Here is an 18,148-nt window from a genome sequence, read left to right as displayed (position 1 = left end):
CCCCCACAGACTTTAGAGGGTGTTGATGTTCATTGCTTTGGACACTTACTGTATGAAATGACCTATGGGAGACCTCCAGACACGATTCCAGTGGAGAGCTTCCCCCCTGCTCCATCAGTGTTTGTTGGTTAGTATGCAGTGCAGAACATCTCAGTCACAGCTGCCTGGGTACACTCTTGGACTCTACCTGAGCTGAAGTGCTGTGAAATAGCAGCCTTAGATCTTTGCACCCTGTGACCAGAAAGAATGAGCAATTTGGTCAAATAGAAAATGTGTTCTTCATCAAATATATGTAGTGCACAAGTAAAACTTTTTTAGCTGAGTGATGAAGCAGTGTTTAGCAAGTAATGAGATGCCTGGATTCCCTTGCCTCATGTCTAACATTCTTGAAAAGCTTCTATGTGTAATAGTAATGCTATAATAAAAACCACATGCCACAGAGCTTCATCACTGCTTGGTTGATGCAATACTTAGGGGAGCATCACACAGCAGTGCCAAACGTTCATTCTAAATCATTGGCTATCCTGCTGTGCAAAAATGTGTTCATTCTTATTATTTCTTTGGTAGTGTCAGTGTTGGAGTCCATTCTGACTTGTGAAGCTCTGAAGAATGGGATGCCAACTGTCTCCCGGCTCTTACAGATGCCGTAAGTCCTGTTCAACTTGTTTTACACTCATAGCAATGTTTTTAATTATTTGAGGAGGAAGAAACTTTCTGCTCTTGTTCCTCTTTAGAAAGGAACAAGTTCTGAGGATGTGTCCCAGGTGAAGCTTGATAGGCTTTATAGAACCCATCCCTTGTTAATATGTGAGTTTAATGTTTCTTTGTCTCTCAGTGTGTTGGAGCTGTTACATATGCACTTTATTTAGCATGGTTTGAAATAATCCAGCCACTAAAGTAATGCAAGCATGATTGAGATCATGTACAGATTGATTTAAAGGATTTAGAATAAGGAGTCTTTTTGCATGTTCCCTTCAGACCTGCTTCAGAAGGTTCTGCTGTCAGTTCACTTAGGACTGGCGAAATACATCTCTTGCTTTGCTCAGCAGTGACATTTAGACCTGCTCTGGGTCTGAAATGTAGAATGGAAGTTCTGTTTGGTTTTTTGCAGGGCTGGCTTAGGGATTCTCTGAAGTGTAGACAGAATAAACTTCCTTACAGGCTGCCCTTCAAGTATGCAGTGAAGGGCTGAGGGCAGGCAGGGGGGCAAGGCCAGGATGCAGAAAGGGAGCACTGTCAGTGTGCCACTGAGTGGGGACCACACCTGTCTGCAGTGCCACCCTGCCCACAGTTAGGGCACAGCATTCCAGGGAAATTGCTGTCCCCATGCTGGGACATGTCACCAGCACGCTGAGCACGGAACCACAGTTCTGGTGGGAGGTTCTTTTATTATTTCTTCGTGTGAGATGCTGTAGCTGGGACCTCCTCAGTGGCAGATTGTCCATACCTAAATCCGGGTCTGCTCTCACAGCACAGCTTGCAGAGCATCTAGAGCCTGCTCTGAGCTTCAGATTTCCTGGCTGGGAAGAGTCACTGCAGCCTTCAATTCCTTCTTCTCCTCCCCTCCTCTGCTTTTTAAGGTGCGAGGTAGAGAGAACAATGTAAGCAAGGTAGAAATACTGTAGGAAAACTCTGAATACAGAAATATACAGGTGTTTAAAGATGTTGAATAAACAATCTATGCCCAGCTGCATTTGACATGTAAGGTATTATACTACATTCCCTTCATACCAATACTCTTTAGAAAAGTCTTCTACATAGATATGCAATGCAATTAATATAATTTAAAGCCATTAATATAATTTAAATATGTTTATTATAACCATAAGAACATGTAATCTGAAAGGGTCAGAAAGTCCTGTAAACAAGGATGAACTTTCATGGATTTTTGAAGTATTTTAAAATCGACTTTATTTCTGAATTTCTCATTCTCCTGAATTAACTTGATTCTAGATGTGAATTCATTTTCTCTACTATAAGCCTGTGATAATTCTCCATAGTGAACAGCAACTCAGAAATATTTATCTGAGCCAGGACTGAGGTCTTTCTGACGCAGTTTTCTAGCATGTTCTCCAGGACAAAGTATCTTGAAATGGACTAACCAGTTTATTTTCAGACTACTATTGCCCTCTAGTGTCTTTGTTTAATCATTTATTAAGGATTAATCATTTATTGTGTTTCTGCTGATACCATAGAGGGGAGAGCAAAAATATTACAATATTTGCTTTAGTTGCCTTTTGTAAAGGACAGGCAAGAATGCAGATGTTTTCAAATGTTAAGTTCACTTGATCTTTCATACGTTCCTTGTTAATTCTAAGACAAGGGTTGTGCTAAGAGAAGTTTTTTAAAAAGAACAATGATTTTGTTTAGGTGAAATTTAAAATAAAGTCCCCGGATTTTTTTTTTTTTTTTTAAGTAAAGAATCCATATACTCTTAAGGAAAAGGTATTATTTTTTGGGGGAACCTTTCTCTGCCTTGGATAACTGTACCTGTTCTATCCACTTTCAAAATACCTTTCACAAACCAGTTTTCTCAGCCATAAGTAGAGGCTACATTCCGAGGGCTGGGTGCTGCTAATCTTACAGCAGTGCTTAGAAAATAAGAAGCAGTACATAAAAATCTGTGGCCAAGGGTTGAGAACAGAGAAGCAAAAGGAGAAAGAGGGGTTTAAGTGAATAGTGCCAATAGTATTCTTGTTCTGGTTTTGCCTGTCTCTTGGGAATAATATTCCTCTTTTTACTTTTTTTTTTTTATCAACTCACAGATTATTCAGTGACGTCCTGCTAACAAACTCTGAGAAACCACAGTTTAAGGTAGAGTTGAACACTGATTTGCTGATGTTTGTGGGAGTGCCAGGATGTGGGTAGCTACATGTTGATTGACAGAGGGCGTTCAGGAGAGCTGGCTTGATTTGCCTCTATGGCTGTTGCCATCTGTGTTTGGCTTCCTCTGCCACACTGTCCCCACACTGTCCCCGTTGTGCCACCCCTTGGAGGGGAGCAGGATGTGACCCAGGGGTGTTCAAGGGCAGCTGCTGGCCTGGAGCCCATTTGTGACTGAGGGTGATGCTCTGTCTGAGCAGAGCTCTGAGCCCTGCAGGTCCCTTGCAGAGAGAGGAAACACCTTGCAGGCACCTGTGCAAGCCAGCTTTGCTACCTGAGCCCATCAGCACCTTGCTGCCAGCTCCAGCCCTGGGGCATTTCAGGGGCCACATCTGGTCCCCCAGGGTGCTTCTCCTGGAGGATTTGTGCCCTGTGTCTTGTCTTGGCAGCCTCAAAGAAATTTGGGGATGTGACTGGAGTCTCAGAGTAGTTATATGTCCTTGCCTTTAGAGTATCCCTTCCAGGGTTTGGTGTTTCTTTGTCCCTGCTGATCTGTAGCTAGATTTGGAGTAGAAAAACATGCATCTAGAGTCTTCTTTTGTGCTTCAGTAAAGGAATAGTTTCGCATCTTGGGGCTTTAGATGAGAAATGTCATCAGATGAATGTTGAGTTTTGATCAGTGAACTGCTTCAGTAAAGGAATAGTTTCACATCTTGGGGCACTTTAGATGAGAAATGTCATCAGATGAATGTTGAGTTTTGATCAGTGAAGTTGTGCTTTATCACATTTTGTGCTATGATTTTGTTCCCCATTCTGTATTAGATTCCTACTAAGCTAAAAGAGGCATTGAAAATCTCCAAGGAATGCATAGAAAAGCGATTAACAGAAGAACAGAAATTGGTAATGTCTACATTTCTTTATTTCCTACAGACATTTCATTTCTTCTTATCACTTTTATATGCAGAAAGTGAGTTTTTACTCAAAAGTGATTTTGAGTAATAAAGGCGTTCACCAGCAGATTTGCTTTCCCAAAAATGCAGTATGAGGATTGTATAACAGCTGTTGACTGGATGGCATTTCACTGTTTTAAGAGGTGCAGTTTCACAGGTAGTGGCTCCCAGGTTAGAGGATCATTTTAACTTTAGTACAAGTCCCCATCCTCTACCAGAAACAATAAAGGAAAAACTAGTAATGAAAGAGGAAATCTAAAGTGACTACAGTGTGCTTTCTTATACTCCAAACATTGTTTTCAAACATTTGAGATCTTACTATGGTCTTTTTCCTTAATTTTGCAGATTCACCAGCACAGAAGGCTGACAAGAGCTCAATCTCATCATGGCTCTGAAGAAGAAAAAAAGAAAAGGAAGATCTTGGCACGAAAAGTAAGCAATCTTTAAATAGGTTTCTCCCACAGAAAAAAATGTGTTTCTTCTTGTAATGTTTACTATGCACAGGTTTAGCCATATGTACATGACTCTACTCCTTCCTGTGTTTTTCTGCACTACTTCCTGGTTGTTTTCACTTCTTTAGCTAAGGAATAGATTTGCTAAAAAGTTTAAATTACAGTGGTAGCTGACTTGCATATTGGTGCAACCTGTTTGAGGTTGCTGAACAAACCAGTCTGGGTTAACAGCTCCTGCCCAGATGAGCTGCTCTGCTCTCTCCCACTCCCTGGGGAGGTGTTGGAGCCTGCAGCACTGTCTGTGTTCCTCTTCTTTTCTGGGAAGGGGTGTGTGTGTCAGTTTCCTTCCTTTCCCTTGTGCTCAGAGGGCACTGGAGTTCCCTGGGGCCTGGCTAGAGATATTTGAGCACGGAGCAGCCTTGCTGCTCTTGTAGCCACATCAGCGTGTGCTGGGTATGGAAGGGGATGCTGAGCGTTGAAAAGCATTGTGTGATACAGTGGATGGCTGTTACAAATCTGTGTGTCAGTTCAATCCTTACCATAGAAAGTGATTATTCATTCTTATCTTCCATTCCTCTGCTCCCTTTTAAAGAAGTCAAAACGCTCTGCCAATGAAAGTGGGGAAGAACACTCGGCCAAATACAGCAACTCAAATAACTCAGGTAACTACAGAGAGAGGAATTTGCTTCTGTACAGCTGTGTCAATTTTTTTGTTGTTACTGTCATCTTCTGTCTGAAAAGATTGGGGATTACCAACACTTTACATATTTGACTACCAAAGTCTGGTTCCACTGTTTTGGGTATTTAATAATAAGTAAATGGAGGGCTTAAAAAGATTGTCAATGTTATATTTTCAGCTGCCAAACTGTAGGTAATGTCTCCTCTCTTCTGTGCCCCATTCATAAAAAAAATGATCAGTCTCTTCATTCTGTTTGATATTTGAGTTGAATAACAACATCCATTACTTGGGCCATTAAATAATGCAGTCTTCAGGGAGACTCTCTGGTGATCTGTGTTACATACTAAGGTGGTAAGATGAATGAGAAAATTATGTGTTAAATCGCTGCTTCAGTGCCAAGTTTTAAAACAACAGAGCCCTTGACAAATTTTCATTTAGTTAAAAGGTGTGGTTGGTACTATGGAATGAACAGATTACCAGAGTTTATTTGCTTGCCTAAAACGTGTCTAAAAGCAGCTTGTTGTGGAGTAGAGCAACTGGCTGAAAATCATCTCTTAGGAGAGATGGGGTCCTACCAATGCATTGTCACAACTCTTAAGGTGAACAGAATTTGTGTGCTGTACTCCAGCAGCCCAAGCAGCAGAAATGTTTCCCACTGAGAAATATTGAGTGCATTTCCTATGTCTTTGGGGCTTCTCTCATACTCTGTACTGTAAAGCCACTGTTGCTGTGAATGGGTATATTTCCTAAGATGTGGAAGCAGGATTGGATTTTCAGTCAATAAAGTTGGCCTGCTTCCAGCAATCTGTCTGGTCTGTGTTGAACTGCCGTGTCACAGCTGTAGTTCCTTGACTGTTGTTTTATTCAGCAGGCTCTGGGGCGAGTTCCCCTTTAACATCTCCATCATCCCCCACTCCACCCTCCACAGCAGGTATGTTCAAGAATCATTACAGTTTTTATCTTTTTTATGTTGCTTTTTATTCCGCTCTGCCCCTCAGTGGTGGTGTTATCCCAAGGATGATCAAGAGATGATGGTTTTCGAGGATGGAACATGAGATATCAGTTACCTTGTGGCAGCCTGAGTGGGCACCTGCTCTCTTTTGAGGGTCATAGAGAACCTTTTTGTAACTATAACCTTTCTGAGATACACGTGGTATGATTTACCCAGGGTGGACATGCTTGCTTTGAAGCCTGTATTACTCCAGGCCTACCCACATTGCAACTTTCCAGGCATTTTTTGAGCCTCGTGTTGCAGTATGCATTTGTTCTGGTGTTAATGATCTGCTGACTCTGAAACACTACTTGTTCATCTCTTGTTTCTTTGTTCTTTTTATTCCTGTACTGCTCTGATTTATTTTCAGGAATTTTAGGTGTGACACATTCGGTGGCTTAAGCTTCATAAATCTCCCCAGTTCTGCTACACTCCATTGATAACCCAGTAGAGTTTGTAGAAACAAATCTAGAAACAAGATTGATTTGGGTTAAAAATAGTATCTTTATTATTTTTGGCCAGTTCTGTTTTTCACATTGCTGGGTGGCTGTGCAGAGAGTTTTGCTAATGTTTAAGACAGGTGTGGGAAGTGATGAAGAATCTGCTTGAGTGGGCAATGGAAATGCTCTGAAATTTTAATTACAAATCTGAATATTGAGCAGTAGTGGATATGCTTCAGTCTGAAAGACTGGAAGAGGAGCACTGGCCAATATTGATAATACAAGATGTTAACAGAATACATTTCTAGAGGGGAAGCAGCCCATGGCATTGCCATTTTTTATGGTGACTTTTGCCATAGGATTTCTAGTCCCAGGAACTTTCTCCACAGCACAACTCATTAACCAAAGCAATGCAATCAAATTTGTCTTTGTGTAGATAGTCTTTCAAAGGACACTGCAGTCTGTGTGATGTAATTCAAATCAGTCATGCTGAAATTCAAATTAGTAATTTCTCCTTCAAGTTGAGGGCATGGGAAGTGTGTATTGTAGGAGCTAACTCTCCCAGTTAGCCTGAGCAAGATAATGCCTGTCACTGTGCTGCACACTAACAGTGCCTGGCTCTGGCTGCACTGACTGTCATCTGGAGAATTTGTTGCCAGTTCTGCCAGGGCTTCCATAAGGAAGTAGCTGAAACGTGGCTCCAAACTGGACAGATGTTCAGAAAGCATTTTTTCCCCTAGAAAACTACTGTTTAGTTGTGTTCTGACTTGGACTTGTTGGAACTTGGTTGAAAGCTTTTTCAAGTTTTAAGCATGGGATGGAGGTTTATGTGCAGATGTGGATGAAAATAGCTCAGGTTTGTGCTCAACACTTGTCTCAGTTGAAAGGATATTGTCACAGTGTGTTTGTTGGTCATCTTCTGCCAGTGTGCTCTTGATGACTTTTGGGGATCAGCCCTGTAGTGACCTGATGGCTTGGGTGCTGTTTATGAGGCGTAAAGCCAAGTGTCACATTTTCAGGAATGCTTTTGCATTTCTCTCTTCTGATTTCCTTGTACTTTCTAAGGATATTTACCTCTGTACCAAAACTGCTCATGGGTGTCAGTGTGGTGAGATGATTCCCAAAAAGGCATCGAGGCTTTCAGTCTGTCTGTCTGGTTTGGCATGGCAGTGTTAGAACTGGGGCCTCTCAAAGCATCCTGCTGATACCATAGCACAGCAGAACTAAGGCTGGTGAGGAAAAGTGCCCTCAGGAGAAGCTTTTGCTCTCATCCTGGCCTGTAACTAGTCATAGATGGTGTGGGTGTGTGAGGAGAGACACTGACCACAGGGGAAGGGCTCCAGGCTGGCATGCCCTGGGGAAGGAACCCCTGGGGAAGGAACCTCCTGCAGGGGGTTTCTCACGTGTTGAGAGGTTCTTTGCCTCTGAACAAAGGCTTTGAGAGGCTTGGCTGGCAGCAGAGTGCTTGGGAGAGTGGAAAAGAGAGAGAGGAATAAAACCATGGTTGGCTTCTGCTGTCTGATGGCAGCTGTAGGGCTGAGAGCATGGCTGCTCTGAGGGGAAGGTGCCTCTGGAGACCTTGGCTCTCATGGGCTGTTCTCACTGGTGAGAATGTTTTGGGCTGGTGGTGTTGCAGCTTCTTGGCTAAATAACATATTTGAAAGGCATTGTTAGATCATGCAAGTGAGTCTAATGTAACATCCTGTGTTTCTGACATTCTCCTGGTGTGGTTCTTGATTTTTTCCCCCACAATTCTTAGCTTCTGCTGTGAAAATCTGTTAATTTTCTCTCTGGCTGTGAGCAGTGGCTAGGATCAGAAGGGGTGCAGAACAGTGGGCTATGGATTATTTAAAATTTCACTGAATATTTTCTAGATCAAATAAGCCTGTAAGATACAGCAAGATCTCTTTCAACAGAGAAAAATTTGGAGGGTGTCACTTGCTTCTCTGGACTTCCCTGCAGGAATAGTGAAAGAATTGTACTTAACAATCTTTTTCTGTGCCAGCTGCTCTGAATCCTTTAGTATGACATGTGTTTCATTGGCACCCTTATGGTGCATCTTTCCTGCCCCTCACCTTCCTGTAAAACAGGTGGAATGCTTTAGGAAGTGCTTTTCCTGAGTGTGTCTGACCACAAGTGTGAATACAGGTGTTTATACAGCAGGAAGTGTTTCTTGAACTGAATGGATTTTGTCCTCTGTGGCTAATCTTCCTGCAGATTTCTTTCTAAGTCTCTCTAAATGCGCTTTAATCCTGTAGAGCTTGAATTGTGGCATGTGCAACTGAAAGCATGGATGTTGTATTTGTTGATCAAGTATAATAATGCTTAGAGCATGGAAAATTGTGGTTCATTTTTCAGAATTGAATGAAGTATTGTAAATGTACTATGAAATAGTCAATCTGCTGTCCTCATATTTGTCAGTGAGTAAGAATGTATTGACTTCTGTACTAACTTTTCAGCTAACAGTGTCTGTTTTTCTTACTTTGACACGAGAACTGGATGATTAACTTGTGTCCTCTCTCTTTCTCTGCTGTCTTCAATAGAGCATGCATCATTTTGAACGTGAATTTTCGGAAAAGTAAGCTAATGCTGATTTATCTCTTTAAAGATGCTCTGTTTCTGAATGGGACAGTTGGATGCAAATCTTGAAGTTGCTTAGTATTGGGAGGGAATAGAAGAAAAAAATCTGAATGTTCTTACAGATTATTTTAATGAAATACAGCATCTTTAAAAACTATCACTAAAATTATTTTCTTTGTTCACATCCCATTCTCAGCCAAGTTTTTAATGCTGTTTGCACAGTTGCTGTCACTTTAAATTCATAATTAAGTTTTTGTTTCAATTCAGGCATCAAGTTTACAGCATCTGATTTACTTCCTATTCCTTTTAACACACTCTTTTAACAAAAATGTCCCTGTAAAAACCCTTGGTAAGTTCTTGTTTGAGTGTTCTATTCTTACAACTGCATGAATGAATAAAATGTGTGTTTGCTGGCAGCGTCCTTCAATGTATGTATTGGAAGGGCCTAGTGATAGCTAAGCACTTGTTTCAAATGTTTTTTCTAGTAAATACAGGAAAATATTTCACTGTAGGGCAGAACAGTTTCATCTGTAGATGTAAATGTATATGAATGCATGTGTGTGAACTCAGATTTCTTTTGCACCACTCGTGTCAAGAAGGGAAGGACAGCTTGGGTTGATTATGTAACTGAAGTGAATGGATTTGAAGATTTTTGAAGATTTCTTTATTAACAGGTTCAATATGTAATGCTCACAGCTAGTCAGATGCCATTGTGAACCCTGCATGTATTATGTTTTACAGCAGAGCTCAAGTGTAAGGGTGTAATTCTCTGTTATCAGTTTCCCAAGGGTTTCACTACATGATGTTGTCAGCAGCTCAATTTCAGTGAGTCCTGAGGAATGTAACAATTTTCCAAGAAGAAAGGTGATCTCTGCCCTTACTTCCCTGTCTTTTCTACTCTTGTAAAATAACCAGACCCAAATTTGAAGATACCACATGGAATCTTCATACTAATACTTAGTGATCCAAGCATTTTGTGTCTTTTTTGCCCTCTGTGTGTCAAACCTGTGCCTTCTTTCACCATGTTACCACTGTATTTGTATTCCCTGGCCACTGCTTTTGTGGTCATTCCCTATTGCATCTTGTACAACTGCTTGCATAGCCTCTTTCAGCCTCCCCTTGCAATTCCAGACAAAAATCTTGTCTTTGTTCTCTGCAGTTCTTGCATTTCTTCGATGCCATTTCTTTTGTGATTAGCTGCTCTTGGTGCTTTCCCAGCAGTTTACCTGATCTCTTTGGAGGTAGGCTGGTGCACCAGTCCTGCAGGGTCCTGCTCTGACCACTTCAGCCACTAAATGGGAACTTGGACTGCTCTTGGTCTTGTTCTTCCTATGGCCAAGTGCCAAGTTTTTCTTGCCTGGCATCCATCCACAAGAGAAACAGGACTCTAATGCTGGGAAAGTTTTGTCAGTATTTCTAACAGTAAATTGATGTACATCTTTGGCAAGTGTAAAAAGCAGATTTGTGTAAGTTAGAAGTCCCCGGTATGCAATTTATTTCAGTTTGTGCTGCCATTGTGTGAAGTTTTGGTTACCTCAGAAAGAAGTTGATTCACATGCAACAGGCAGGTTAAATTGTTTCAGTTGTTTCAGATCTCTGGTGTTTCTATTAGGACTTGAGTATTTCCTCTGGAAGGCAAGAGACTGAAGATGAGCTCAATGTGTACTTCAGTGCTTTTGTTTTTACAGAAGGCTTTCATGCCAATGAGAATTTCTCCTGAAGAGCTGGAAGTGCTACAATCACAGCTCATGTTAATGTACACTGGCAAAATTTGATGCTTTAGGTGAATACTCTGCATTTTGAGCTTGCTCTCATATGGGAAAAGTCTTTCTTCAAAGACTGGTACAGACAGAAAATGAGGGAGTTTTGAATCATGTCTTTCATCTAGTACAACTGCTTGTTTTAATAAAAGCAGTTCTGTTTTTACTGTTACTTGTTAGGCTAAAAACAATCGTTGATGAGGAATTGAGAGACAAATAGAGCACAGAGAACTTTTGTCTGCTTTTTTTCTGTAGTTGAGCCTTATCCTCCATCAAATCCCTTTTGAGTCTGAGTGGCACAATGTTACATAATTACTTACTATTTGCTCACTTCCACCAAGCAGTTCTACTTCAGGAACAACAGCCTCTTGGTTGCCTTAATGTTGTTTTACTTGCCCAGTATCACAGTTCTTGCCACTTACCAGTATATTCCTCTTTGTAGCTCAGGGCTACTGGAAGCAAGTGTTAGATGCCATTTGTCTCTTCAGTCTTCCTATGGCATAACTCATGATCTCCATGAGGAGTTCAAATTCACTGCTGAGCAGTACCAGGATATTAATCATTATGCCCCTACTCCTTCCAGAATATGAGACAGGATAGGCCCTTATTATTTGACTTGCACAGCAGTGATGGTGCAATGTGCAGCAGCAGAGCTGCACAAGATCAGGGTGCTTGGGAGAGTGCCTGGGGTAAATGAGGGAGGCCACTTGCCTGGATCTGAACTGCCAGGAAACAGCTCCATGCAGGCCTCACTGCTGGACCAGCTGCATGTTCCACTGTGGGCTCTGGCTTCCCAGGGAGTCAGGACGTGAAGGCTCAGGTTGGATGAGAAGCAGAAAGTGGACGTGGCTGGCATAGAGAGCAAGGGACAGAGTACAAAGGTGGGAACAGGAGAGGCAGGCTGGAGGTGTGTGTGACAGTGTTGTGATTCATTCAGTCTGTCAAAACAACCATGCGTTACAACATATTTGGAGAAAGTCAAACAGAACTTTGGAAGTGTAAAACACTTCTAGAAAACTCTATCTGCAGTTAGTATGCTAAAAATGAAGTATAATCTGGCCAAGCAAAATGGTCATCAAATACTACAGTGATGTGGTTCTTCATTCATTGGAATGTAAAGTGAGTTACATAAGAACAGGTACTAAAATTTGCTTCCGGTCTTCGTTACTGTTCATGTCCCACAGAGCAAACTGCCTCACTAGGGACAAATAGGAGAAGCTGAACCTGGAAGTTCAGCGATCTCTATTTTCCTTGGTGCAAGATCACATGTGAGTCACGTTTTGCATCTGAGTCCTGAGGGCCCCCAGGCCTCATTTCAGAGGTATCTCAGATGACATGACTCACCTGCAGATAGAGGGATTTGATCACTTTGGCATTTTCCATCTGTTCTGTTCTTCACACTCCACTGGCATTCAAGGGATGACGGGACTAGTGCAGGACTGACCAAGTCCGGCCAAGCAGCTGCAGGCCTCTGGGGCAGGACATCCCTGGCATAATCAAACTCCATCTTCTCTCCCCAACTTCCCAGGAGCATCGTCCATACCCCCAGCACCGCCCCCGCGCCCCCGCCACCAGCAGCTCCCCCCCCGAGCACAGAGGCGCCCACGGCGCGGCCCGACGTCAGCGCAAGCCGAGGAGCCTTGCTCAGCTCCATCCAAAACTTCCAGAAAGGAACTCTGAAGAAAACACAGACGTGCGACTACAGTGCTCCCAGGATCAGCTGAGGCCACTGGTCACTCCAGGATTCAATTCCCTCTCCCCCTCCTGTGCTGACCCTCCTGACCAGCAACTGACCCACCAGCACACAGCAGCTGCAGCTCCCGTGACCTGGTTTCAGCTTTCCTGAGCAGCAGCACTGCCCTGCCACGCTGGGATAAGTACTCTGGTCTTTACTTGGCTGCAGGAACTGTGTTCTCTAGCTACAGCTTCAGGAGTACAGCAACTCCTATATAGCTGAATAAAATAATCTGAAAATAGGAATGACCATGATGATGGTAAATGAATGCATTTTTCCTAGCTCCATTCCTACCCCATTTTTCAAATTACAGGAATGTAGTTTTAGTCTGCTCAGTTTTTCAACTCTTTTCATGCACTTGTAACTCATCTTAATTCTTGCTGCATGGAGTCAACAATTTGTTTTACATAATCCAACCCTTTAAACATACTGCACAGGTGAGGGAACTGGAGAATTAAATCTTATTCCCACCATGTTTCCTGGTGGAGTTAAAATGCTGTCTCATGAAGCTTGTTTAAATGGACATCCTACCTGCAACTCTAGGGGAAAGTGTTTTTAAATGAGGAAGCAGTTGAAGTGGGAGGTTATAGGGCACTGGGATGTTATTGTTGATTTAATTAAATGAAAAGTTACTTCAAGTTAATTCTATCATTTAAACTTTATTGAAAGATCCTTTTTGATTTAAAACCTTAAACAAATTGCACTTTAAAGGATTATAGATAATCCATTTTTTTAAATTCAAGTACATCAGTGTTTGTTACTATGCAGAGAATGTCTGTACAAAGTTTCATGTAACCTGTGATATTCAGTCATTTTTATTAAAATGTTAATGGAATTCGTTCAGCAGCATGCGGTGGCTATGTTCTGGTGGGATTCAACGTCCAAGCCAGACCTCCCAAGAACTGAACAGCACCTCTGCTAAAGGAAATACCCTGGGGAGTACTCCTGGCTCTCAGGAACAGGACCCAAGCTCTTCTGTCTGCTTACAGAAGATCCTCTCCCCCCATTTACCTGAGGGGCAGAGCAGACGCTGCTGCACAGCTCCTCAAGGCAGCTTTCCCTCTGTACCAGAAGCTCTGAGGGAAGCCTGGCAGAGCTCCCTGGGATGCAGTGATCTCCAAAAGGCTGCTCTGAATGTGTCCCAGCTCTTCATACACAGTCCACACCTCCTGCTTAGGCTCAGTGCAGCTGAATAAACCAGTGCAGCTGAATAAACCAACTCATTTTGCACTGCAAGAACTATAGTAAGAGTGTGCTGTTGTCAGCCCAGGTGGGGAGTTAAAAAAAAAAAGAAACCACAAAAAACATAAATAGTAAAAGCAAAGCATCTGGGCATTTTTTTAAAATCACTGTTACATAGCAGCTAGTAAAGAAAAACTAGGTATTGTTTCCCATCACACAGTGGAAAGGTTCAGGATCTTTATTTCAGCTCTTGTACAGAAGCCTTTCTGCATGTGCAGAGTGCTCTTCAAACCAGACACAGCCACCATCTCTTAACCCAGCCCCTGGGCTGCCACAGCCTCTGCTCAGAGCTGCAGTGAACTGCTGCACTGACAGGCTGGGCTCCAGTGATCAGCCTGATCATTCCTCTTTAAGGAGCCTTGCAGCCACAGGCTCCTGCAGCTGTACAGCATTCAAGGCCTGCTCTTGCTCTCTGCAGCTCTGTACTCAATCACTGCTGCAGCAGCTTCAACACAGCTCCTCTGGTACTTACAAGGCAAGCAAAACCAGAGGATTTTTCCTTCTCTCTGAATTTAGAAAAGGGTTTCTCCACAAACAGTTGCACTAACCCGGCTGTACTGTTGAACAAACAAGCATTACCACATTGTTGCATACAGGAAGTGTGGCTTGGGGGGTAACCCCATATAAATATTTTGGGAGGTCACTATACTTTCCCCACTGTACAAAAGATCATGGAGCTTATACAACAGAAATTATGCATACAACGTGCCCAACACCAAGAATGCCTTGTAGAGCAGGATTTTAAAACTTCTATTTACAATTTATATATTCAAAGCTTTTTTCACTGCAAATACTATATCCTTCACTTGAGGTATGCTGTTATCCTCTAAGATCTTTGCGTAAGGCATGGGGACATCAGCACCGGTGACACGGACAGCTGGAGCATCCAAGTAGTTAAAGGCAGGTCCTGAAACAGAAGACAGTGTCAGGTTGCCAAGCACTATGCTTTTATCTTGATTCAATTTCTGAATCTGACTCTAAACAATTTTGTTCCTGTGGCTCTAATATTCCAGAAAGCAGTGTTCTGGCTTGTTGGTGTTCACGCACTCTGGGGTTTGGTCATCACCCTGTGAAAATCTCTAGAGTAAGACAGCACCAGCTCATCTGATGTAACCTCTAACTCTGCTTTTGCCTGGCTTCATCAGGAATAATCAGGATTTAGAGTAGGGAATGAGATCAATGTACTGTGAAACTGAGTACCTTCCATGATCCTGGCACAGATTTCAGCTCCCACTCCAAACTGGGGCCAGCCTCCTTCCACAGTTACCAGATGGTTTGTCTTGACCACGCTGGCTTCCACGGTTTCGATGTCCATCGGTCGAATGGTTCGCAGGTTTATGACCTGGGGCAAGGGGCAGTGTGAGCCTGGCTGTGGCCTCAGCCTGTCAGCCACCACTGCCTGGGGACAGGGCCCCTCAGCACTTTCAGCTGTTCTGACTCCAAAGACAAGACTTGATAAAATTTCTAACTCAGAAATGTGAAAGGCACATGCTGTTAGGGCACTTGTAAGTATTAAGACCCTCGTAGGTAATACACTGAAGTTTTGCAGAGCTTGAACAAGAAGATGGCTTTTTTCCCCCCACTTCAGTGAAAGAGAAAAGTAACCCAAACCCCACTCACCTCACACTCTACACCTTCTTTAGAAAGTACAGCAGCTGCTTCCAAACAATGGCCAACAGGTCTTGAGTGTGCCACTAATGTAACATGAGTTCCTAGAACAGAACCAAGTGTTAGAAAAATCCTCTTGAGATTTAAAGCTTTTTTCTAGACCTCAGGCTCCTTTCAAGGTAGCATTAGGATTCACTTGCAAATTTAAGGTTCTTAGGTTTGTTTGAAATAATGAGCCCAGAATTTATCATAGTATGAAGAGAGGAAGGACCATGTTAAGACACAGATTTTGCCCTTGAACTCAGGGAACTGAAGAGGTATTTAATACAGTTTTCAGATTATCCTATTCAAATGCTCATATAATTCAGAGGTAAATTATGAACAAGTGGGCTGCAACACCACAGTGATCTCTTTTTGCATTTTTGACCAAAATCACATACTTAGGTGAGGAAAAAACTGTTTCAGCCATCACCTACCCAATCTGTACTACAGAACAAATCCTTTATGGAATCCTTTAGAAGGGTATAGTTTAAGCTGAGATAGGGACAATCAGGTAATACTTCCTTGTAAGGGCAGCAGAACATGAAACCACACTAACGGATAAAAGAATATTTGAACACTTAACATTTGAAATACTTTTCTGTGCCCTGTGATAGCAGTACCCTGAATAGATGAGAGGTTAAGAAAAGTCTCCAAGCATGTCAGTTAATAGAGAAACAAATGCATTCTCAGCTTACCTGGCTTTTCTATTTTAGCTTTCCCAATGGGAATAACAAATTCCTTTGACTGTGCCTGTTCAGACATTTCAAAGGGAACACCATAGAGTAGTTCACTTTCCAGCATCACAACTAGAAGGAAACACAATTGGATTAGTGTGTACACCTGCAGGCACAGGCCTGCACTGAGCATTAACAGTCCTGCAGCTCAAGACAGTAAACCCACACAACAAGGGAGTGAGGACTATGTCTGCAGAAGGAATTTAAAAAAAAGTAAATAAAGTCTTTACTTCAATAATGAATTATTTAAAAAACTTCTACAACTTCTCTGAAATTAGGTGAGCTCTTTTACTTTTATGTAAAATAAATATATGTAATGTAAAATAAATATAATAAATGTCATGTTAAATAAAAATAATTTTATTTTACATGACAATAAAATCACTAGTTTTAGAAAAGTCTCCTACTTTTAATTACTGTTTGTGAAAATAGAAAGTCAAAGGTTGCCCTGCTCTTGAATAAGGACATTCTGAATTTATCATCTGAATTCCATGGTCTGTAAAACTGAGTTACACAGGCACTATATGTGCAGGAATATAATAATTCTCCTAACTCATCTTCACCCTTTTTAACCCTTTTATGATAGATTTATAAATGCTTCCAGGTTTCCTGGTTGATACCAAACTAGCTCTAAAATTGCACCTGGCAGCAGCACAGAATCAGTCCAGGGGACTATTAGAGAAACCATGAATCCCTCTGTGTCTTTCTGTGTACCTACAACTGCAGTAAGTCAACCTTGAGTGCTTTATGGTTTAACCAATCCTTGTTTTTGTGGTGCAAACCAGACATTCGTTAGGACTGAGTGCCACAGCTACGAGCCGCTCGTGCTCACCTGGATTGTCATCCCGGATGGATGCTTTCAGCAGCCCTTTGGCATCCTCTGAGCTCCAGGGGCTGACGACTTTGAGGCCGGGGCAGTGTCCGTACCAGGCTGCGAAGCACTGCGAGTGCTGGGCGGCCACGCCCGCCGAGGCGCCGTTGGGGCCGCGGAACACGATGGGCACCGAGATGGAGCCGGCGGACATGTAACAGCTCTTGGCTGCGGAGTTGATCACCTGATCGATCGCTTGCATGGAGAAGTTGAACGTCATGAATTCACACACCGGTCTCAACCCTGCCTATTGAATGTATCGAAATGTGGTTTTTGACATAAAAACGCGATATATGTTTTTTGACGTAAAAACAGCTTCATTTTTAAAACCAGATGTAGAGGAATGCAAATGTACAAACCATAGCAGCACCGACAGCGATTCCTGCAAAGCCCATCTGAAAGAGAGGGAAACCAAGGGATGAGGACCAGGGAGCAGCTGATGGAGGGATCACCAGGGCAGGAGAGAGGGCAGCCTCACCTCGGATATCGGGGTGTCGATCACCCTTTTGTCCCCGTACTTCTTCCAGAGACCCCTGGAGATCTGCAGGGCAGGAGAAAGGAGTCAGGGCCCGCCCGAAGCCCCTTCCCGGGCCGCCAACGTCTCCCCCGTACCTTGTAGGCGCCATCGTACTGTGCCACCTCCTCGCCCAGCAGGAAGACGCGCTCGTCCCGCTCCAGCTCCTCATCCAGCGCCTGGTTCAGCGCGTCCCGCACCGTCACCTGCGAGACAGCGGCAGGCGCGCTGAGCGGGGACCCGCCGGGAGTCACCTCAAACCAGGGGCGAAGTCACCTCACCGCCCGCCCGCCCGCCCCGGGGCCGGACCCTTCCTGAGGGGCGCGAGCCCCTCTCCGGGGGCAGCCCGCCCCGCTACCTGTATGGCGGCGGGCGCGGAGAGGCGGAGGCCCCTGCGCTGCTGGAGCCGCTGGAGCGGGGTCCCGGCGCTGCGGCCGCGCGGGGCGAGGCGGGCGCACAGCGCCAGGTGCCGCAGGGCCGCCGCCATCTTGCCCGTGTCCTCTCGCCCTGGGCCGCCCGGCCCCGCCTCCCCGGCTCTCGCGAGAGCGCCCGCGGCGCGCGGGCGGCGGCGAGAAGCGCGCGGCTTTCTTGCGCCACTTCCGGCACCGGGGCCGTGCGGGGACCCCCGCGGGGCCGCGCGTGGCGCGCGCCCGAACGCCCCGGCCGGGCCCGCGCAGCCCCGCGGGGACGCGCCCGCCGGGACGGGCCGGAAGCGCCGGGCGGCCCC

At 43.9% G+C, this 18,148-nt stretch overlaps 2 protein-coding genes across 2 annotated transcripts in view; one reads left to right on the top strand and one right to left on the bottom strand.

The window, feature by feature from the left end:
- The window catches only part of PXK (PX domain containing serine/threonine kinase like), a 32,778-nt gene extending 19,533 nt beyond the window's left edge, over positions 1–13,245 (top strand). Inside the window, 9 exon segments of the mRNA XM_041462368.1 lie at positions 10–127; positions 568–646; positions 2,766–2,814; positions 3,646–3,723; positions 4,119–4,205; positions 4,818–4,887; positions 5,776–5,835; positions 12,204–12,235; positions 12,238–13,245. Coding sequence (XP_041318302.1) covers positions 10–127; positions 568–646; positions 2,766–2,814; positions 3,646–3,723; positions 4,119–4,205; positions 4,818–4,887; positions 5,776–5,835; positions 12,204–12,235; positions 12,238–12,399 — 735 coding nt within the window. The 3' untranslated portion in view covers positions 12,400–13,245.
- A 570-nt stretch (positions 13,246–13,815) lies between these two features.
- On the bottom strand, positions 13,816–17,946 carry PDHB (pyruvate dehydrogenase E1 subunit beta). The gene is made up of 9 exons (XM_041462381.1): positions 17,780–17,946; positions 17,520–17,627; positions 17,386–17,448; positions 17,267–17,302; positions 16,869–17,154; positions 15,998–16,108; positions 15,273–15,364; positions 14,853–14,994; positions 13,816–14,559 (listed from the first exon to the last, which is right to left on the bottom strand). The coding sequence occupies exons 1-9, from the start codon at positions 17,906–17,908 to the stop codon at positions 14,414–14,416; spliced, it is 1,113 nt and encodes a 370-aa protein (XP_041318315.1). The 5' UTR covers positions 17,909–17,946; the 3' UTR covers positions 13,816–14,413.
- Between the last annotated feature and the right edge of the window lie 202 nt (positions 17,947–18,148).

Source organism: Pyrgilauda ruficollis, unplaced genomic scaffold (genome assembly GCF_017590135.1).
Source record: "Pyrgilauda ruficollis isolate IOZ18807 unplaced genomic scaffold, ASM1759013v1 scaffold10, whole genome shotgun sequence".
NCBI lineage: Eukaryota > Metazoa > Chordata > Aves > Passeriformes > Passeridae > Pyrgilauda > Pyrgilauda ruficollis.
The sequence above is the reverse complement of the archived record's forward strand: the minus strand, read 5'-3'. Positions and strand labels throughout refer to the sequence as shown.

Bases quoted from the DNA above. Each gene is read 5' to 3' on its own strand.
- PDHB (XM_041462381.1), bottom strand. From the start codon at position 17,908: ATGGCGGCGGCCCTGCGGCACCTGGCGCTGTGCGCCCGCCTCGCCCCG. The intron at 17,628-17,779 runs GTAGCGGGGCGG...GCTGTCTCGCAG, and splicing joins CCGCGCCCGCCGCCATACAG to GTGACGGTGCGGGACGCGCT. The intron at 16,109-16,868 runs GTGAGCACGAGC...GTTTCCTTCTAG, and splicing joins CATCCGGGATGACAATCCAG to TTGTGATGCTGGAAAGTGAA.